At 37.8% G+C, this 23,912-nt stretch overlaps 1 protein-coding gene across 1 annotated transcript in view; it reads left to right on the plus strand.

The window, feature by feature from the left end:
- Nucleotides 1-23,912, plus strand: part of SCARB2 (scavenger receptor class B member 2) — a 92,862-nt gene that overhangs the window by 66,314 nt on the left and 2,636 nt on the right. Inside the window, exons 5-11 of the mRNA XM_004472584.4 lie at nucleotides 1,181-1,272; nucleotides 3,986-4,105; nucleotides 9,892-10,061; nucleotides 14,669-14,787; nucleotides 16,248-16,321; nucleotides 17,811-17,862; nucleotides 22,791-22,949. Of these exons, the coding sequence (XP_004472641.1) occupies nucleotides 1,181-1,272; nucleotides 3,986-4,105; nucleotides 9,892-10,061; nucleotides 14,669-14,787; nucleotides 16,248-16,321; nucleotides 17,811-17,862; nucleotides 22,791-22,949 (786 nt within the window). The remainder of the gene's footprint in view (nucleotides 1-1,180; nucleotides 1,273-3,985; nucleotides 4,106-9,891; nucleotides 10,062-14,668; nucleotides 14,788-16,247; nucleotides 16,322-17,810; nucleotides 17,863-22,790; nucleotides 22,950-23,912) is intronic.

Raw genomic sequence — 23,912 nt, forward strand, 5'->3', positions numbered from 1 at the left:
ATATTCATGTATAAATGATAAACTTCCATTTAAAAAAAAAAAGAAGCTTAATAGAAAATGAGATTATATTAAAACCATTTTCTCGTATAGCCATAGATCAATTATGAATCATCAGGTCCTAGGCTTGGGCTTATACTTTTAAAAATTGAGATATAATTCACATACCATAAAATTCACTTTTTAAAGTGAATTCATTGTTTTTTTAGTATGTTCACAAGGCTATGCAACGATCCACCATTAATTCTAGAACATTTTCATCATTTCCCCCAAAAGAAGCCCTGTGTCCATCAGCAGTCACTCTCCACTTTTTCCTTGCCCCCCTACCCCATCCTTAGGAAATCACTAATCTTCTTTCTCTTTCTATAGATTTGCTTATTCTGGACATTTAATATAAATGGAATTATACAGTATGGGACCTTTCCTGTCTGGCTTCTTTCACTTAGTGTAATGTTTCAAGGTTCATGCATGTTGTACCATGTATCAGTACTTCATTCCTTTTTATTGCCAAAGAAATTACATTGTATGACTGCACCACATTTTGTTTATCCATTTATCGATTGATGGACAATTTCATAGTTTCTACTTTAGGGCTAATAGCTGCTCTGAACATTCATGCATAAATTTCATTTCTCTTGTGTACATAACTTGGGGTGGAACTGCTGAGTCATATGTTAACTCTGTGCTTAACAACCTGAGAACTCCTAAACTGTATCCACAGTGGCTGCACCCTTTTACATTCCCACCAGGCATGTATGAGGGTTCCAATTCTCCATAGCCTCTCAACACTTGTTATTGTCCTTTTTTATTACAGCCATCCTAGTGGGTGTGAGGTGTTCTCTCACTGTTGTTTTTAAAATAAATTTTGATACATTTTAATAAAGCATACAATTCTCATTGTTGTTTTGATTTACATTTCCCTAATGTCTAATGATTTTTGAGCATCTTTTCATGTTTTTATTGGTCATTTTGTATATCTTTTTTTGAAGAAATTGAAGTCCTTTCCCCATTTTCATAGGGTTATTGGGCTTATACTTTTTAAAACCATCAAATAACAATATGGTTTTTAACAAAATACTCTGTTCCATATTCCTGGTAGAGTCTCGAGTAGGAGGTAGGCCTACTAGGGCAGTTTCATTAAGGAGATTAAATTTGTTAATCTATCGTATTCACTTCTTTTCAGAAAAATGGGACAAACGATGGAGATTATGTTTTTCTAACTGGAGAAGATAATTACCTTAACTTTACAAAGATTTTGGAGTGGAATGGAAAAACGTAAGTTTTATTAGTGTAATTATTTAGTTTTTGGAAGAACAATTCTGTAAATGTATAAATATTCTTATAATTATTATATTATAAAGTAAGGTTTGGGTAATAGGACTTTATAAATTAAATTAAAATTTTTGATTTGTAGATTTTTGATTTTCAGATGGTCGGGCATGAATTATAAAGCAGTGAAAAGTCTCACTCTTCCTGCTTAGTAGTAGTCATTGAATAAGTTGTAGCTATAGTATTTGTTGTTTTTGTGTATGTATGTATTTTCCTCTTTTCAATTTAATTTACTGGTTGTGGGGTTTTGGTGTATTTTTCTTTAAGGATAAAATATATTTGATTTCAGTGTTATAGCATCTCAGAAATATTTTTTATTTTATACTTTAATGTGCAATTTATAAAAACTACTTCTAAAAAGGAAGTGAGGCAGTTTACAAAACTACATGTAAAACAAGATGATTTTTTAAGTCAGAGAAATTAGAAACCATGAAGCAAAAAAGAGGCTAATTCTTAATGGCCTCTCAGGTAAGAGGAGTTCTGTTCTAGAACATTAAATTTACTTCTAAGCTTCTCAACTATCCATGCAAAAATGGAAAGCACATTGGAGCTTTGTGTTTTATATTGCCTGTAGCATTTCAAGAAAAATAGACTTCATTGTAGCTTCAAATTCTTGGATCTTTTGTAAAAGAAATTTAGGGTAATGAAAAATTTCAAGCTCATTTATATATATGTAAATATAAATATTTCACATAGGCATTTCTGTTGGTCATAATCCATTGAAATATTCTGACAGAAAGCTTAGCTCATATCAGCTTCTTTCTGCTCACCCAAGTAGATGCAAAGGTAGATTCTACAAAACCTTTGAAATTAATGGTTAACTTGTCCCTTAAATAATTTCAAATACAGTTGTCTGGCTGGTAAAAAGAGCAAGAGAGCCTATCTCCAAGAAATATAAAGGGCAAAGTTCAAGGTGCAGAACAGCATGCCTAGTATACTACCCTTTTAAAATTATTTTTTTAAAAAAGCATGCCTACATACCTACATGTGTTGTGCTGAAAATAAAAGACTTAAAAAGAGCAGATATAGAGAAAGTTTATTGAGCTAAAGCTGCATTAATGCAGGAGCAGCACCAAAAGAGGTTTCTGCTCAAAAGGGTGAGCTGGGGAAACAGCTTATATGGCTGCTTGAAACAAAAGGAGGGGTGTGGGGGGTATGGGAGGGCTAAAGGGGGCATGATTTATGGTTACTACAGGAGCTATAGGAGCTATTTGGGCAAGGTGTCCTTTTTTTTTTTTTAAGGTAGATTTATCTTTTTTTTAAGATATGTTTTTAATTTTTTAAAAAGATACTTATATTACACAAAATGTTACATACAAAAAATTAGGGATTTCTATATGCCCCACTCCCCACACCTCCCACCCTTCCCCACATTAACAAGTTCTTTCATTAATGTGGTACATTCATTGCAATTAATGAACAGGTTTGGAGCATTGCCACTAAGCATGGATTATAGTTTACATTATAGTTTACACTCTCTCCCATGCAATTCTGTAGGTTATGGCAGGGTATATAATGGCCTGTGTCTGTCATTGTAATGTCATTCAGGATAATTCCAAGTCCCAAAAATGCCCCCATATTACACTTCTTTTCCCTTTCCCTACCTTCAGCACCTCCAGTGGCCACTGTCTCCACATCAATGATATAATTTCTTCCGTTGCTAGAATACCAATAAGTCTATAGTAGAATACCAGTAAGTCTACTCTAGTCCATATTTTATTCCCCAGTCCTGAGGATTCTGGGATGGTGATGCTCACTTCACCTCTAATTGAGAGGAGGCCGCAATCCCATATGGCTGATGGATGGGACTGTTTTGCTTGCAGTTGTAGACTCCCTTGGTTCCTTGGTATGGTGGTTGTCCATCCTCACCTCCTTGTCAGTTGTCCTGGGTGAGCGCAATGAACTGGAGAGTAGGTGTTGCAACTCCACTGAGGCTCAGTGCCCAACTGGCACATGGACAGCCCAACGATCCAAGTCTCTTGGACATACACCTATCAACTCCGGCACCAACTATAGGTTCAAATTGAAGGGACGGAAGAGGCAGGTGGAGAGAAGTCACATCTGAGTCCAACTCTGTCACACTCAGGAGCACAAACTCACTCAGAAGTAGGGGGCTCCCTGGTGAGGCACCAAACTCCAGAGCTATCTTGGGCAAGTTTGTTAATTAGCAAGCAGGATGTTGATATAAGATTGTGGCCATTCAGTGAAGCTTAGTAGGCCTTGCTTGTGTCAACTTGAACTCTTTGTTACAGTTCTTCCTCCCAAGCTGGAGCAGGGATTTTTATTAGCACCACAAAGGATAATTGGTATATCAGCCTGCTTCAAATAACTTCCATTTCTTCTGCCTGTGTGTTCACCATGAACAAGGTTATTATTAAGGCTAAATTGGATCACTGCTTTTAATAAATATGTATTTCTTATTCTCTGTGTAGGATATACTTTTTTTTTTTTTTTGAGAAAGGAAAGAGAATTTGCACTCCCCTCTGTCAAAATTGATGTGGGGGTTGGGAATCACTAACCAAGAGCTCCCTTGTGTCTATGCATGAAGAAGATGCTGGGGTAGCCAGCTCCCAGTTATGTTTTGAAAAGTCCTAACCATTTAAGAAAATCTAAAAGCAAATTTTATCAACTTTACCCTTTCTGTACTTATTAATTTTAGGTCACTTGACTGGTGGACAACAGAGAAGTGCAATATGATTAATGGGACAGATGGAGATTCTTTTCATCCACTAATAACTAAAGATGAAATCCTTTATGTCTTTGCATCTGATTTTTGCAGGTGAGAACTTTAAAAAGAAGTTGTTTAGTGCAAGACCACCAAAAGTGAGGAAGAGATGTAGCCACACTTACTAAGCATGGATATTTATGCTAATAAATGATAAATGCTGATGTCATAATATTGAGAGGCAGTATAGTGTAGTGGTTCACAGCATGAACTCCAGGTCTGTGTGCACTGGTTTGAATTCCACCACTTAAAGCTGTGAGACCTTGGGCAAGTTATTTTAACATTTATGGGTCTCACATTCCTAATCAGTAAAATAGGGATAGAGATAGTTACCTACTTTAAGGGTTGTTGTGAGAACAAGGAGTTACTATAAGTAAAACTCTCAGCACAAAGCTTGTCACACAGTAAGGAATATTTAGTGTTGGCTATTATTAAGATATGCTCTGTCAAGAATGAAATTTGACTTGGTCTTCTGCCTGAGAGCAAGTAACCTCTACATAGAGCATAATAAATCATCTATTGTCCATATTTCATAGTTCTAGGTATGTTATTATCTTTCCATTGATCATATCTACTATCACTTGCACTGTAATCTATCCCTGTATCCTGCCTACTCCCTCTCTACAAATGAACATGACTAAATCTCTGCTATATGAAGAAGGCATCCTTCTCTCAACCCTGATTCCCCTTTACCATGGTGCCACTGCTGCTTCTCATGTGCTTCACCTTCAAACTGGTTGAACAAGTGACTGATTCCTATGACCTCCAACACTCTTTTGCTTACTCATGAAACGCTGACTCCTTGCAGTCTGAATTATCTTCAGTTTTCTAGGAAACTTTTCTTCCAAGTCAGAAGTGACCTGGAAGCATTTGACACTGATGAGTCATTGTTCTCACACTTCTCCAAATTGCTCTTCTTTTACTGTTGCATATCTCACGTAAGTGCACCATCTTTCCAGTCACCCAAACCAGAAACATTGGTGACAGTATACATTCTGTCTCCTCACTTGTATTTAATTAGTCTCCAAATACTATCAATTTTTCCTCAAAAGTAGCTTTTGAATTAACCCCACCTCTCTATCCCCACTGTCTGTGCCACATATCCTTTCCATCTCTCATATAGACTATCCTAGCCACCTTCTAACTGGCTACCCTATTTAGTAAATATTTGTGGAAGGATTAGAGGAAGAAGGAAATATCAGGGAGAAAATGCAGTTAAGAAAAGTGACTGAAACAAGAGAACCTAGAAGGGCAACAGCTTTTTTTGTAAAAAGATTTGACATTCCTATCTGACATGATCACTTTGGAGAGCCATTTGACAATATTTAATAAAGCCAAAGATGTCCAAACTTGGGATTCTGCATTTTACTCCTACGAAGGTTTCCTGACCTGAAGAATTTTTGTATATGTATACACAAAGAGACGTATAAAGAAATTTTTATTACAATACTGTTTATAGGAGTGGAAAATTGGAAACAATCTAAATGCTTATAAAAAGAAGAATGGATATATAAATTGTGGTATATTCATATGATTAGTATTGTAGAGGAATTAAAATAAAAACCAGAGCCATGTACATTAATGTAATAAAACTCAACAATATAAATGTTAAATGAAGAAGCAAATTATAGAAAGAGCAAATGGAATTCTATATATATGGCTTTTAAAATTAGCAAATGCCACATATTATTTATGAATATGTTCACATGTAAAAGTATAAAGATCTGTATGGAAATGATAAACTCCAAATTCAGAGGTTACTTCTGGGAGGCAAAGAAGGAAATATAATCAGAAGAGTTATATAGGGAGTGGCAGTTGGTGGGTACAAAAGTATATTTGTAATACTATTTTCTCTACTTTTCTGCTTGCCTAAAATATTTCATTAAAAGTAGTGTAGGCAATAGATGAGATTAAAAATTACATTAGAGGCATATAAGAGCAGATTCGAATTGCTCAAAGACAGAATTAGTGATTTCAAAGACAGAACATTTGAACTGGAAAAGATAAGAATACAGAAAGAGAAGACAATGAAAAAAATGGAAAGAGTCTCAGGGAATTGAATAACGACACAAAACACACAAACATTTGCATTATCAGTGTCCCAGAAGAGAAGAGAATGGAAAAGGGGCAAAAAGAATATTTGAGGAAATAGTAACCCAAAACTTCCCAACCCTTATGAAAGACATAAATATCTTTATCCAAGAAGGACAGAATAAATCAGAATAGACCTAACCTGAGACACCTGCTATTCAGAATGACAAATATCAGAGATAAAGAGAGGATTCTGAAAGCAACAAGAGAAAACCAAAGCATTACATAAAATAAAAGGGAAACTCACTAAGATTAAGTGCTGACCTCTCACCAGAAACCATGGAGAAGAAAGTGGTATGATATATTTAAGTTACTGAAAGGAAAAAACTGCCAGCCAAGAATTCTGTTACCATCAAAACTGTCCTTCAAAAATAAGGGTAAGGGAAGTGGCTGTGGCTCAATCTGTTAGACTCCGGCCTCCTTGTGAAGGCAGGCTTGCCCATACTCTGCAGAGAGCAGCCGGCCCGGGTGCGTGGAGTGCCACCTGGCCCGCAAGTGCTGCAGAGTGCCACCGACCTGCAAGTGCCTCAGAGAGCTGACTCAGCAAGGTGACGCAACAAAAAGGGAGACAAGCAAAAACGCAGAAGAGCACGCAGTGAATGGACACAGAGAGCAGACAGCAAACAAGCAGCAAGGGCGGGTGGAAGTAAATAAAAGTAAATACAGACACAGAAGAATGCACAGCGAATGGACACAGCAGACAGCACACAAAAAAGCTGTGGGGTGGGGGGGATAAAAAAAATAAGGGTGAGTTCAGAGTCTTCACAGACAAACAAAAACTGATAGAATATATTACCAAAAGACCAGAATTACAAGAGATAATAAAGTAAGTGCTGAAACCTGAAAAGAAAAAAAACAAAGATAAGAGATTTGGAGAAGAGTTCAGAAATAAAGATTATTAGGAAGGGTAAACTAAAGGGTAAGAAGGCAAACAATAGAATGATATGACAACAAAGAGCCAAAGGACAAAATGGATGAAGTAAGTATTGCCTTTACAGTAATAACATTGAATGTTAGTGGCTTGAATGATCCAATCAAAAGACATAGACTGATAGAATTATAAAAAAAAATGAGCCATTTATATTTGTCTACAAGACACCAGACGTAAGGACACAAACAGGTTAAAATTGAAGAAAAGAAGTTGGAGGACTCATTTCTGTACTTTAAAGCATATTACTTAGCTACAATGGTAAAAACTGCATGGTACTGGCATAAAGACAGACACATTGACCAATGGAACCAAATGGAGAATTCAGAAATAGACCCTCACATCTACAGTCAAGAAATTTTTGACAAAGCAGTCAAGCTCTACTAGCAGGGCCAGAACACTCTATTCAACAATAAACTGGGAGAACTGGGTATCTTTATCCAAAAGAAAGAAAGAAGACCCCTAGCTCACACCTTAGGCAAAAATTAACTCAAACTGGATCAAGGACCTAAATATTAAAGTGGCAACCATAAAACTCGTAGATGAAATTGTAGGAAAATATTTTTAAGAACTTGTGGTAGGCAGGAGTTCTTAAACCCTACTTCTAAAGCATGAGCAACAAAAGAAAAAATAGACAAATAGGATCTCCTCAAAATTAAACACTTTTGCACCTCAAAGGACTTTGTCAAAAGGGCAAAAAGGCCGCCAACTCATTGGAAGAAAATATTTGGAAATCATGTATTCAACAAGGGTTTAATATCCATGATACACAAAAAGACCGTACAAGTCAATGATAAAAAGACAAACAGCTCAATTGAAAAATGACAATTGAAAAGACAATTGTCCAGAGAAGAAAAAAAAATGGTAAAGAAACACATGAAAAAATGTTTAACATCACTAGTGATTAGGGAAATGCAAATCAAAACTACAATGAGGTATCATTTCATACCTGTTAGACTGGCTACTATTAAAAAGTTGGAAAACTATATATGTTTGAGAGGATGTGGAGAGATAGGATAACTGTTCACTGTTGGTGGGAATGTAGAATGGTGCAGCCACTATGGAGGATGTTTGGCAGTTCCTAAGGAAGTTGAATATGGACTTGCCGTGGGACCCAGCAATACCATTACTAGCTATATACCCAGAAGAACTAAGAGCAGAGACACGAAGAGACCTCTGCACACCAATGTTCATAGTAGCATCATTTCTGCTTTCTAAGAGTTTTAAACAACTAGGCGTCCATCAACTGATGAATGGATAAACATATTGTGGTGTATACATATGATGGGATATTAAGCAGCTATAAGAAAAAATGAAGTAGTGAAGCATATGACAACATGGATGAACCTGGAGAACATTATGTTAAGTGAAGCATGCCAGATACAGAAGGACAAATACTGTAAGATTTCACTATTATGAACGAAATATATTGTTGTAAACTCATGGAGTTAATAATTAGAATATAGGCTACCGGAAAATAGAAGGCAGGTAGAGAATGGAAAGCTGAGGGTTAATCTGTGCAGAATTGGTAAAAAAGTTGTTTGTAAATCTTCAGAAATGAATAGAAATGGTAAAAGCATATCATGGTGTTTGTAACTAGCAGACCTATTATAAGGGTAACACAATGGTTGAAAGGGAAAGCCTAAAGGCATTTATATTACTAGAAGGAAAGTAGAAGGAAAGCTAAAAACTGGAACAAGGGACTGTATAAGATTGTAAAATCTCATGTAAAACATGAATATGGGTGATATTGCATATATAAGACTGCTTTTACAAATCATAAATGCAAATATACTAGAAAGAAGGAAAAAGAATAGCTATGTTCAGCAGGGGAAGCATAGAAAGATTGAGAGATGATAAGTTATTATTATTATTATTGGAGTAACGGAAGTGTTCTAAGAATGATTTAAGTGATGAGCACACAAATATGTGATTATACCAAATATCATTGATTTTATACTTTGGATGGATTTATGCCTTATTAATAGGTATCACTAAAATTGATTTGTTAAAAAAAATGGTGTAGGGGTGGGATGTGCAGTGGAAGGCAACTCCCATGTGCTTAGTAAGTATGCGAGAGAAGTATCGTTGCTTGTGGTTCAAAGATTTAAAAAAGTAAGGGTCAGAAAGCAGTTCCTCTTGGCCTTCAGAGGAAAGGCTGAAAAAATCAATTAAGACAGTATACATGAAAGTGCTTCATCCATCATTCATGTGCTATATATATGTAAAAGTTATTTACTATTTTATGGGACCGCTGTGAAACTTAGTAAGGACTAAAGCCAGAGTTATGTTGAGCACCATTGAAATAAACGACTCAGACTGACTATATAAACTAATTGTTTGTGTTTGGGGAAATGGATATTAAAGTATATATTTTAAACTAATATCTGTCCAAATTGGCACTTTTTAATCTACCAGGCTGAGCCCTTTGCTGCCTTTTCTGCTTTTACTTTGCCTTTGCCTTGCTTTTCTTTTCTTTGCTTCTGGTTCATCTGCTATGGGATGTTTCCATGCTGGTATGGAAGACTTAATTTCTTACATTAGTCTTCCTTCTAACATCAACTTAAATTTTCACCATACATTTGGTTTTCTCTTTGTCCTGTTTGGGTATTACCATAGCTGATACTTCTTAAACTTCTTTCATTAAAATTGATCTTCTTTATTACACTTTGAGTTGGGTGAGCTCCTTTGAAGCATTCTTTCGCATCTTCCTTTTCCACTTACACTGTAAGCTTTTGCCTGAGAACTGTTGTTAACTTACTGGTTCAGGGCAGATTATATGGAGTAGAGCTCACACTGGCTTTTTATTATTTCTTAACAGGTCAGTGTATATAACTTTCAGTGACTTTGAGAGTGTGCAGGGAATGTCAGCCTTTCGGTATAAGGTGCCTGCAGAAATACTAGCCAATTCCTCAGACAATGCCGGCTTCTGTATACCTGAAGGAAACTGCCTTGGCTCAGGAGTCTTGAATGTCAGCATTTGCAAGAATGGTAAGAACTTAAAAGAAGGAACAGAATTATCAGTGTCTAGAATGCAGAAGGATTAAGAGTTCTTCAACAAAGAATAAGTTGTCAACCCCGTAGAAAAAAAGACCTTTCAAGAGTAATGCTTTATAACATGGCTATTGAATAGTCAAAATTTATTGATTGGCTTTTCTGTAATGCTTTTTATTTCTAGAATGCCATGAAATTTTTCTGGGCAGTAGTTGAAAAGTTTGAATAGTAATAGCTAATGTTTACTGAGAGCTTAATATGTGGCAGTCACTGTTCTAAGTGCTTAACATATTTACATGTAGCGTATACATGTAAAGTATTAGCTGATTTTGTGCTTAAAACAATGCTAAAAGGGAAAATGGGAAACTCAGTTATAAGAAAGTACATATCTTGGCAAAGATTTCAATTATTTAGGACCAGGTTTAGTTTCGAACCTTGGCCACCAATTCCCCAGTGTTTCTTAATGTCTGAGCTACTATGCTCCTATCTGTGAATGAGGCTGAATTACCTTAGTGTTACAATAAATGTATTTCTTCATCTTAAAAACTAGTCAATTTTAACAATCATATATTGCATAATTATTCAGGATAGCCTTGCCAGATTCTGTAATTGTAGAATCAGAGCTTAAAGGGGACCATGGTTATTATAAAAATCCTCTTGGGAAGCAGATTTGGCCCAATGGATAGGACATCCTCCTACCACATGGGAGGTCCATGGTTCAAACCCCGGGCCTCCTTGACCTGTGTAGAGCTGGCCCATGCACAGTGCTGATGCGCGCAAGGAGTGCCGTGCCACGCAGGGGTGTCCCCCGCGTAGGGGAGCCCCATGTGCAAGGAATGCACCCCAGTGCAAAAGAAAGCACAGCCTTCCCAAGAATGGTACCCCACACACGAAGAGCTGACACAACAAGATGATGCAACAAAAAGAAACATAGATTCCCGGTGCTGCTGATAAGGATAGAAGCGGTCACAGAAGAACACACAGCAAATGGACACAGAGAGCAGACAGCTGGTGGGGAGAGAAATTTGAAAAAAAAAAAAAAATTCTCTATGAGTAAAGTCCCTGCTAGAACTTAGGGTCTTCTCATATGTGTATGGTGATTGTCTTCTTGAGCTGTAATTCCTCTTTAAAGGTTTTCTTTGAGATGTTCCTCTTTGTAACTCAGCTTTCAACTTAAAAAGTTGCCCTTTTCTCCTGAATAAAACATAATGTGCTTTTGCTTCCTTGTCTAATTTGTTTTACAATCTCTTTTGGGAGTAAGTCTGAGACCACTGGTCTACCTTTCTAGCCTTGTCTGGAGACCAGTGGCTCCCAACCTGGCCTTGTATCAGAATTATCTGTAAAGTTGTAAATACATGTCCCAGAGTCCCACCCAGATAGACTAGGGCCCAGAATTTTTTTTGTTTTTAACAAGGACTCCAGGTGATTCTAGTGAAGATAGTGTCTAGTTATTTGAAAACCACCTTGCCAGGGAATATGGTATCTTTTACCTGGAGATAAAGAACAAGGGTGACTGGTTCTGCAAGTGTCCCTGCCCGCTCAGCCAATGTACATCTGGCTCAAGGCACAAATGTAGATACATTTTTCATGTTGTTTTCATAACATTCTGCTTCCTCAAGAAGTTGGTGTCAGAATCAATAGAAAAATTCTACTTTGCAAGACTTCAACTTTTTGCTATAATTCTTTGCCTCTTATGTATCCCCAAAATTTGGACTGAAAAGTTAAACTCTAAAGGATTATCCTCAAGTTGTTTGAATTTTCAGGGGAATATTTTGTATAGTGGGATGAATGAATTTTTCTGTTGTCAGGCAGATTTGGGTTTGTGTTGTATTCTAATTGTTAGAAAATTGGCTGAATTGATGAAAGATTACAAATATCAGTCTCCTCGGCCATAAAATGAGGGTGATAACTTCCTTGGAAGGTTATGTGAGGGCTAGAGATTTATTAAGTCCTCAGTGTATTTTATTTTTTTTTAATTTTTTATTTAAAAAAAATTTTTTTTAAAGATTTATTTATTTATTTTAATCCCCCCCCCTCCCCCGGTTGTCTGTTCTCTGTGTTTATTTGCTGAATCTTGTTTCTTTGTCCACTTCTGTTGTCGTCAGTGGCATGGGAAGTGTGGGCGGCGCCATTCCTGGGCAGGCTGCACTTTCTTTCGCGCTGGGTGGCTCTCCTTACAGGGTGCACTCCTTGCGCATGGGGCTTCCCTACACGGGGGACACCCCTGCGTGGCAGGGCACTCCTTGAGCGCATCAGCACTGCGCATGGGCCAGCTCCACACGGGCCAGCTCCACACGGGTCAAGGAGGCCTGGGGTTTGAACCGCAGACCTACCGTGTGGTAGACGGATGCCCTAACCACTGGGCCAAGTCCGTTTCCCGAGTCCTCAGTGTACTTTAGAAATACATTTTAAAGGTCACTGTAGTTCAAAGAGAAGGAAACTGTGACTTTGTGGAACAGTTTAACAGTGAAAAGCAAAACAGTTTGACCGTTCCTCAAAAGTTGAAACAATTACCATATGACTCGGAAATTGCACTTCTAGGTACCTACACAAAAGAACTGAAAATTGAGGTGTGAACAGATATTTGTACATCAATACTTATAAACATCATACACAATAGTCAAAAGGTGGAAGTAATTCATGTGTCCATCAACAGATGAATGATAAACATAAGGTGCTATATAAATACAATGGAAATATTAAGTTATCAAAAAGGAATGAGATTCTGATGCATGCTACAGTGTGGATGAACTTTGAAGATATGTTGAGTAAAATAAGCCAGACATTTAAAAAAAACCACAAATACTGTATGATTCTACTTTTGTGAAATACCTAGAATAGGCAAATTCATAGAGATAGAAAATGGATTACAGGATACCAGGGACTAAGGGTGGGAAGGATACATCTGTTTTAGTTTCCTAAGCTGCTGAAAGCAGATACTATAAAATGGCCTCATCAAGGCAATGCTTTTTTCTCAGAGGCTGGCTGCCAGCGATCCTGGACTCCTCTGCCACATCACAAGGCACATAATGGAGTTTGCTGGTCCTTCCCCTCTCTTTCAGGCTTTGTTACTTTCAACTTCTTGCTTCCTTGGCTTTCTATCTCTTGGAATTACTTTCTCTGATAAAGGACTCCAGTCAGAGGATTAAGACTTACCCTGGGCCGTGCCTTAACTGAAGTAACCTTATCAAAAGGTCCTACTTACAATAGATTTACATCCATAAGAATATGATTTTCTACGGTACATATAGTTCCAAACCACCACAAATGGGGAGTTATTACTTGTTACCGTTTCTGTTTGGGGTGATGAAAACGTTTTGGTAATGGATGGTGGTGATGGTAGAACAATATTATGAATGTAATTCATATCAATGAATTGTACACATAAAAAGTGGTTAAAATGTAAAATTTTGTGCTGTGTATGTTACAGAGAGAGAGAGAGATCCACACACATACACAGTTGTACTTTTTCTCTGAGTTTGTGAGCTGTATGGAAAAGTAAGGCAGGAACTGTCAATGGTGTCATAACTATCACATGGAATGAGGCAGTCAGAGAATGAAACCAACACAGAGGGACTCAGAGTCAGGAGACGGAGAGAGATGAAGTTTTGATAACATCATTTGAACCTCTGGATCAATCCATGCCTAAAGCTAGACCCCCTCTTTGGTCAATTATGTGAACTAATAAAATATTTTTATTCCCTTAAAAATAAATATTTTATTCCCTTAAAAAAAACACAAATGCATATCTTGAGCCATGGACTGTTGGATATGTAAGCAAATTTTAAATACTTGCCGATGAGCTCATTTCTCCAAAAATATATTGGCAACAATTATTACATGCCTCTCACCTCTTCAATAGCAAGAGCTAGAATATGTTTCCTTTAATAACCTGTTAAAGGAAATATTTAGTTTTTAAAATGAACAGGAAAGTAAATAACAGCCATCAGAGTCTTCATGTGAGCCACTTTGATCTAGTCAGAAGCTGGGCATGTAGACTTAAATATTTCTGCATCAACATATTCAGGAAACCAAGGCCCAACTTTGGGAAAACAATAAAAACAGAAAAATGAGCAAAAAAAAAAAAAGACTCCATTTACTGGTCTAGGTTTGTAGTTGAAACAAGTGCTTTGAGGTGAGACAATCCTCATTCATCAGCATTCTGCCTCCATCACCTGATAGCTGGATGCTCTTGGGTAAATTTTTTAACTTCTCAAATCCTCAGTTTCCTCAAATATAAAATGAAATTATATTCTCATAGGACTGCTGGGAATATTACTTAAAATAATGTATAGATAGCTCTTGACACTTTCTAGGATCAGTAGGATCAGTAGATATTTGTTGAAGAATAATTTAGCCAGGCCTTCACTATTTATTATAGAATAAAATAATTTGGGTATGAATGAGATATCAGAAAATGAAGTATAGCTCCTGAACTAGGAAATACAGGATCATTTCTGCCTTCCTATACCTCAGCACCATGTTTAGTTACGTACAGCTATTTTTTTTCTTCTTAGGAACCAGGTGTGTGGTCAGGAACTTTTATTTATTTTAGACTTTCAAATCAGCACCAATAATTTCTCTTTGTTTTCCTTAAAACGCAGGTGTACCCATTATTATGTCTTTTCCGCACTTCTACCAAGCAGATGAGAAGTTTGTTTCAGCCATAGTAGGCATGCATCCAAATGAGGAATATCATGAGACATTTGTGGACATTAATCCTGTGAGTACACACGTCATCCTGGTGACAGAGCAGACATTTTATTCGGTGTCTCCAGTGTACATTGGTTTAGTCCTGAGCATTCTTAAGAAATAGACTATCTCCGTTTCATGTGTGTATTTAAGTGGGGAAAACTCAGCTCAGTGCAATGTGATGCAAAGCCCTTCAAGAGTCCTGTCATAGAAGGCTGATTGCCATAGCTCAAACGTGCAGCCATCCCAGCAATACCAGGTTCACAAAAAAGCAACAGTGAAAGTTCAGTTATTGGAAACAACAGATTGGACCCACGCATGCAATGTGGCCAGTCTTCTCTCCCAGCCTCGGACCCGAGTACATAAACATTTTCCCCACTGGGGCACAGAGTGGTAAGATAGATGATGGCATTCCTCTGCTTACTGAGAGAAATACTTTGGTTGACATTTAAACATATATATTAAAATATATACTCATGGCAAACCTCTTTCTACAGTTACTTTTGAGAGTTTATTATAGGATATTAATTTTTTAAAAGCATGAGATTAATGCATATACTTTAATCCTGTGGTCATTGAGGAGAAAGACTAAAATCATGCCAAAAAAAGATTTGAATATCATTTCAAGTGAAAGCCTTTTATTGTAGGAACCAAATTGAAGATCAGATATCTTCGTCCTTGGGCTTTTAAACACCATGCAACAATTTTAAAAAGTAATAACACTTTTTTAACACCAGATTTTATGGGCACTTCACTCTTAGCTACACCCATTGCCTGTGTATCTATGAAACCAATGGTCGTATCCTTTTGTGAATAAGATCAGGTATGGTGTCCTCCCTTTCCTCTCTTAGCCATCAATCAGTCAATTTGTTTTTATCAGCCAAACGTAGCAGGTGCTCTTAATTGCCAAGGGAGAAGCACAGTGCCAAAACCTTAGTGCAAAGATGGTGCCGTCGTGGGGAAGACAGCTCTTGGAGCTGTTCCTCCTGTGACCCGCTGGGTGGGCCTGAGCATACTTAAGCTCTGTTCCCAGGCAGTGCACACCGTCCCCGTCCAAGCTCTCTGGACATCGAACTGGATATCCAGACCTGGCAGGGTGTCTGTTGGGTCTTCCTCCTATTGGGGTTCTCTGGGGCCTTGCTATTCAGTGTGGCCTGCTGACTGCAGCATTCTGGAATCTTGTTAGAAACACAATCTAACCACCCTCCCCTCAACCCCCTTCTGACCTACTGAATCAGAAATCTGCTTTTTAACAAGATCCCTAGGCCCACAGGCAAATTATAAGTTGAAGAAGCCTCAGTCTACCAGGCATCTAAAACAACAGTTCCCATTTTGTTGTGGGGATTGGTTTTCCCCTGTTCCACTCTGCATATCAAACACTGTAATAGCCCCCCTTGTTCAGTAGAACTACACAGAAATGGTGCACTACTGAAAATACTGTTTGTGGTTTAATAAATTCTAACATTTTCTTTTCACTGGTCTGTTTTGCAGTTGACTGGAATTATCCTGAGAGCAGCTAAAAGGTTCCAAGTCAACGTTTATGTCAGAAAACTAGATGGCTTTGTGTAAGTTTTGCTTTTGTTCTACAGAGGCGGAGGGAGTTTTGCTACATTGACTTTCTGGTGGTTTTGGGGTCAGGAGGAATACAGCTCACTTCTAACTGCTCACCCCTGCCCTTCAGGAATGGGGCATGATCAGCATTTTCATAGGGAGCCTTGATATTGGAATTTACTTGTTTTATTTAACCAGATTCTTATAGAGGGCTTTCCATGAACCAGTGCTGTTCCAAGCAGTTTACTTGCATGAACTCATTTTTTCCTTACAACAATCCTGTATACCCCCAGTTGACAGATGAGGAAACTGAGGCACAGAGAGTTTAAGTAACTTGCTGGAGCTCACAGAGCTAGTAAAGTTGTACAGCTCCAGAGTCTTACTCATTTCAGTAGGCATCCCCTCAACATGGTTCCCGTCTTTCCTTTCTGTTCTCACTGCTCCCACCTGAGATAGCCATATGCTTTCCTCAGGATGGTTTAAATAGCCTCCTGACTACATTCTTCCATCCAGCCTTTCTCCCCCAACTCCATCTAAAAATCACTACTTAATCATGAGTCCTAAAATATAATCTCCCACTCAAAATTTTCAATGGGAATTTTTTAGATATGAGAAAATGATTATGTGACAAAACTGGACACAAAACTCTACATATGTAGAACAAAACTATATATATTATATATATGTATACACACATATATATAAAATACAGACACATATATATCTCTATATATACACATGCACACACACATACACACACACATACAGATAAACCTGGTGTATTCTTCAATCAGATTTGCCAGATTTAACTCTACCTGTCAGGAACCTTTCTAAGAAGCAAATGTGGTTTGCAAAAATGACTTTTGAAATCACTGTATGTATTCCTGAGATAGTATAACAATGAGTAAGAGCTGGGGCCGTAGAATCAAAATAGAGTTTTACTCCTGACTCCACCACTTATTCATGGTGATGCTGGGCAAATTACTTAGCCTCTGTGACCCATAACCTCCTCGTCTGCAAACCTGGGACAATAATACTTATTGCTGATGAGTTTTGTGAGAGTTGAATGAGGTAATGTCCACAAAACACCCAGTGTAGTGCTGGTATGTGCTAAGTGCTCCGAAATGACTGTTCCTGGCTGTTACTCTGAGGACGGTAACTAAGTGGGCTAGGCACAGAACATTCTGAGGAACAGCAGCACTGTTCTTGGGTGTGTAGCTTCCTCCAAGATGACTCTCATGACAAGTAATCATTTTGATGAATTTTTGCTTTCAGCATCTTGTGTTTTGATAGTTAACACTTTAAATACATGTGTAGGCTGAATATTGGAATCTTAACTTCTTACTTACATGTATTTGCAAAGATAATTAAGAAGTCGGCAGTAAAATCTGGGTACTTTATGAAATAGGTGTGCTGGAATTCCCATATAAACTTATCTCTCCAGATTAGTGTGCCATCATAATGACGATATCTACAACATAACTTTCTCTTTTATCTTTGTAGTGAAACAGGAAATATTAGAACTATGGTTTTCCCAGTGATGTATCTCAATGAGGTAAGTCCTGGGAGGGAACCATGGATATGTTTTTACTACCCAAGCTTGGAAAACTTCCATTGTAAGGTCTACTGTGTATATATGCTGATATCTACAGTTGATAAAGGGGGAAAGATGATTTTTTAAAACTTGCCTGTCCTCAGCAAATTGCTGTTTAAATGCTTACATGAACTTGCCTGTCTCAGATTTTATTTGGAAAAGTGGAAGAAAGAAATTTCCCTTCTCAACATTATTTGGGTGAAACTCCCTTCTAGGGAGCTAACTATGTTAGAAACAAAATGCAAACGTAGAATGAAACACTGTCAGACACTGCTAAAACAGGATAAATAGTCCACATCTAGGTGTCCAGGGTAAACCTTTTTTGGTTGAAACCCTTTTTTCAGAATCCTGCCAGCTTGTAAAACATTAATTTACTGTTCATTAATTGAGGAGGAGGAAAAGAGAGAAGAAAATTAAAGTCTTGGCAACACTGCATAAATTAAATAAATGTGATAGATGTCTACTAATATTAGTGATACATGGTTGCCTTATCCATCAGCATAAAATGTAATTTTTTCTACTACAGGCAAACATATAACATGAGTTACAGGAAACAGATCCTGCCTTTGTTCAAGCAATTTATTTCTCTGAAGCAGTACTTTTTCCCCTTAAAATTCCAATGGGTATTGCTTCAAAAGATACACAGCATTTCCACTGTATTTAACCTTATACATCTTTTAAAATCTTGAAAAACTTAAGCAATCTAAAAAGCACCTAGCAAGGTTAAGTCTACATAATGGAATTCTAGTCACTACAATATAAATTTTACTTTGGGAGAAGGTGGCTGAAACACTCACTATTACACAACATGCATAGACTATACTGACCTCCTTCACAACTATCACTTGACCACAGTTGTGCTTTACTATATTAGGAAAAGTTGTGGAGATCCAGAGGGTGGCAGAAAGAGGATCTGGCTTCAAGCATTGCACAAGATCAATAGGTTCAGATTAGTTAACTGCACTGATCCAATCTGAGGCAAAGTTTCATATGATATTAACAGCTTGAATCCTGGGTCGCTAGATTTCAAAACAGGCTAGACAAAAGAGAAAACAAGGCTCTCATCTTTGGTTGGTCCATCTTTCCTTTGCTCACATAAGCAGGGATCCAGTTAGTGTAATGCACTGCTTAACTTACTTCTGGTGTGCAATTACACCAATAGTACATGTGATAGAAGACAGAATAGGGCATAGCTGACATTTAAAGCGACAATGAGCACTCTTACAGTGGTGTGTTTGAGAAAACTTTATATACACAGAAAATAACTGCTTAATTAGTCTACCACAGTATGTTTTTAAAACTCAACTGTTCTTTCATTTTCATTTTATGATTAGAGGTTTGTGACCATCAAAGGGTCTTACGCTTTGAGGAATCAGCATCTTGGTAGGCACAAAGGTGGCAGGAAGGCACGGCAGACATGTCCCACTAACCTCTGGCTCCTGCTGACACCAGCATCTAATTAGCACAGCTGAGGCATGGGTGCTTTCTGGGTTAGAAGAGCTATATTACAAAATCGACCAGTTTCAGACCAGTCAACACAATATTCAAGTAACAAGGTGTTTAAATGGATAAGTGAAAAATATTTTTTTTATCTAACACTACACATATACACAAAATTAAATAAAACAAGCTTTTAATACACATGTAATACAATTTATATCTTTTAGAATTTCTAAACTAAAAGTTACACTATCATTTGTGAAGCCATACTTCTTTTCCCAATCTACGACAGAAATTTTACCCCTAAATGTTAAGTATAAATAGAAGTTTTATAAATCAAAGTGTATTCTGCAAGTTCCAAACATTCCATTAATTCTTTTAAATATTTATTTATTTATTTCTCCCAACCTCCCCCGTCCCCCCTTCTTGTTTTGTGCTTGCTGTCTGCTTTCTGTTAATCTTCTTTTTAGGAGGCACCAGGAACCGAACCTGAGACCTCCCATGTGGGAGGGAGGCATCCAATCATTTGAACCACCTCTGCTTCCTGTTTGTTGTGTCTCTCATTGTGTTTCTGCACTGTGTCACCTCATTGTGTCATCTTGCTGCATCATTTTGTTGCGTTAGTTGTCAGTTCGTCGTGCCAGCCCATCTTGTCAGCTCACTGTCTTGCTCATCTACTTTGGGAGGCACGAGGAACTGAACCTAGGACCTCCCATGTGGTAGGCAGGTGCCCAACTTCTTGAGCCACATCTGCTTCCCCATTATTTTTTTATTGTATTTATTTATTTTTGTTGTATATCTAATACAACATACCCATTATGTATGACACCCATGAGAAATTCTTTCCTAAATCACATATTATATACATAGTTACATATCCTCAGTTTCCCCTCATTCACCCACTTTTGAGGGAAAAATGTAGGGTATTATTCCTAAAGAAATTACTCATTGGTGGACTTGTTTTAACATTTTCTTAAAGCTTTTATTATTTTGTTCTCTAAAAATACTTGTTCTTTGTAGAAAATTTAATAACAGCAATTAGCAAAAAAGGAAAATTAAAATTTAATAACTTCACAAAATCTGAGTCTTACTGACATACTGTTTTTTAAAAATATTTTTAGCTTTTTTAAAAAAGATTTACTTTATTTCTCTCCTCCCCCTCATTGTTTGAGCTCACTGTCTGCTCTCTGTGTCTGTTTGTTGTGTGCTCTGCTTGCCTTCTTTTTAGGAGGCACTGGGAACTGAACCTGGGACCTCCCGTTTGGGAGGGAGGTGCCCAATCACTTGAGCCACCTCTGCTCCCTGCTTGTTGTGTCTCCCATTGTGTTTCCTCATTGTCTTCTTGTTGCATCATTCATTGCATCATCTTGTTGTGTCAGTTTGTCATGCCAGCCCATCATGCCAGCCTGTTGCATCAGCTTGCTGTCTTGCTCTTCCTCTTTATGAGGCACTGGAAACTGAACCCAGGACCTCCCATGTTGTAAGCAGGTGCCCAACTGCTTGAGCCCTATCTGCTTCCCATTGACATACTGTTTTTGTTTTATTTTATTCAATGTGTTCTAAAATTTTTCCTAATAACAATTTTTTAAAATATAATTTTGCATTTGTCATCTTGTAAAACTAACATGCTGTTTATAGAGAACTCTTAGGAAATTAAAAAACATTTAAAAAGTAAATCAGCATAATGAAATTGTTCTGAAATTTTTTGTGGTGATGAATTCACAATACTGTTATACTAAAAGCCATTGATTGTACACTTTGGATAGGTTATATGGTATGTGACTATATCTCAATAAAACTGCTTAAAAAAAAATAAACCACCAGTCAACTATCCTTCAGAGACAAATGCAGCAGACGTCTTCCCATGTTGCTTTCTAGTATTTTCCTGGTTTTGATATCACGTAGTTGAGATCACACTGTTGCAGTTTTGTATCTTGTCTTCATTTAATATTATAGTAATAGCCACATTTATAAACTTTTGAAGGGTTGTGATTATAACTCAAGATGAGGTTTTTATTGTTTCATAGGAAAGTATTTACCAGCTTGTAGTATACCTTTTCGTGATTGCTCCTGGATCGTCCTTGTTATTGTTTGTGGGGAGGGATATGAAAGCCAAGTTTTGTGAAAATGCAGAAGGTCCTGTTCTGCTGGCTCTGCTCATAGTAATGGCACATGTGAAGTCTCCTCAACTCCCAACTTTTGCTGTGCTTTTTTTTTTTAAAGATTTTTATTTAAATTTTTTTTTTATTTGGCCTCCCCCTGCCCCCTTGCAGCTTGCTTGCTGTCTGCTCTCGGTGTCCATTCACTGCACGTTCTTCTGTGTCTGCTTGTCTCTCTTTGCTGGGTCATCTTGCTGCGCCAGCTCTCCGCGGGTGTGGGCCATCAGCTCTCCGCAGGCACAGGCCAGTCTTGCCCTCACCAGGAGGCCCTGGGCATTGAACCCTGGACCTCCTGTATGGTAGATGGGAGCCCAAATGGTTGAGCCACATCCATTTCCCCTTCCACCTCTTTTTAAGAGGAGGAAACTCTGGTCCAGAGGAACCTTGGCCAGTTAGTGGAAGAATCAGCCTGAGAACCTAAATCCTCTGATTCAGTCCAATGCAAATTAAGTCTAAGTTAAGCCCAACCTCCCATTTGTGGCTCATAATTTCTTATAGGCTTATGTTCTTCAGCTATCTCACCCATGACGGTTTAAGGTAATTATACCTCTGCTCTGAGTAAAGAAAGTATTATTCTCATACATTCCCTTAGTTATCAACACCCTCTGGAATTCTGGTTAGCCTCACAACTTCTCTGAACATTTTCTGTCAAGATCTCTGGTCCTGATTACTCTATAGATCTAACTGAAAGGAAATTATACTTGCCACTTTTCATTATTGGAGCATTTCATGCATTCATTTGCTCAATCAACCAACATTAGTTGAACATCTACTGTGTTCTGGGTACTATACTCAGTTGTTTACTGAGATAAAAGTTGTTTGCTTCAGGGACCTCAAACAGTCAGGGGGAGACCAAAAGGCAATGCAGAATGTAAGGACAAGGTAGAAGATTTTAGAGAGGTGGATGGAAGTACAGAGAAGGAGCCTTTAACTAGGCCCTGGATGAGCAGGGAAAACATGGAAGTTATACTGAGCTGGATTTTGAACAGTGAGTTGGAGTGATCTGATAAAAAATAAAAGAGGCTATTATCTCAACATTTCCAGATACTCTTTCCCTCCTTTTCCCAAACTGTTTTGAGAGTAATAAATGCCACCATGAGAAAAGATACAATGTTAACAAATATATGACCCTCTGGTTATTCTAATTTATCAAAAAAGTTTCAGTGTATCTGGTTTGCTGATGGGAGGAGAAACCCAAATTGTGTTTAGTGATTTGGAAGAAACATACAGCAAAAAACATTACACTTGGATTTTTACTGATTAAGGGAATGCGTTTTCTTTCCCCTCCAGTCTGTGCTTATTGATGAAGAAACTGCAGGTCGATTGAAATCTGTGATTAACACTGCTTTAGTCATCACGTACATACCCTACATCATTATGGCTGTAGGTGTGTTCTTTGGTCTGATCTTCACCTGGTTAGCATGCAGAGGACAGGGATCCAGGGATGAGGTGAGTAGTGGCTGACGGAACTCCCATACTGCATAAATTTACCTGAGGAATTCCTCAACTGGGCTTCATTGAAAAGCTGTCAGCTGGTTCTGTAGGGTGGGTTCTGGGGTTTTATGCTGGGCACAGTAATTTCATGGCCATACTGCTGGGAAGGAAGGGAAATGTGTCAAAGAAGATGGTATGATGAATGGTGCCATTTAGTATTTGGGGCTCTCTTGGTGAGAAGAGAATCCCTGAATGTGTTCTCTGGGAGTCAGCTTTACCTCTTTGAAAACAATAACCTGAAAGAAGAGGAAGAATACATCAGGGAAACACCTAGGCTCTGGTGTCAGACTTCCTGGGTTCAAATCCCAGTTCTGCCATTTAACAGCTATGTGACCCTGGAAACTATGCCTCAGTTTCTTTATCTATAAAATGGGTAGGGGAGTGGCTGTAGCTCAAGTAGTTGAGTGCCTGCTTCCCTTGTATGAAGTCCCAGGTTTGATCCTAAAATCAAACAAACAAACAAATGAAGAAAACCTACTCTCATTGGGGAGCAGGTGTAGCTCAGTGGTTGAACACCTGCTTACCATGTACAAGGTCCCAGGTTCAATCCCCAGTACCTCCTAAAACAAAAGACAAAAGACAAAAACCTAACAAAACAAAAACCTGGTGTTAATAATAAAGCCTACCTAATGAGGTTTTTGTGAGAATTAGATTATGTAGTAAACATAAAGCACTCGGCCCAGTATAAGAATATTGTAAGACTGTAATAAACATTACTTGTTATTAAATATGATTAAAACAACTCCAAGATTATACAGCAAGGTAGCTAAAGACCTGCTTGGAAAGAATCCCTGATATATCAGAAGATAACTGTCCTTGAAACATCCTTGTAAAGTAAAGATTGGAGCATGGAAGTAGTTGATTTCCTACAGGGATGGGTATAACCAAAATGGATAGGGAAAACAGATTAGCCATCCT

This window comes from Dasypus novemcinctus, chromosome 1 (genome assembly GCF_030445035.2).
Source record: "Dasypus novemcinctus isolate mDasNov1 chromosome 1, mDasNov1.1.hap2, whole genome shotgun sequence".
Lineage (NCBI taxonomy): Eukaryota > Metazoa > Chordata > Mammalia > Cingulata > Dasypodidae > Dasypus > Dasypus novemcinctus.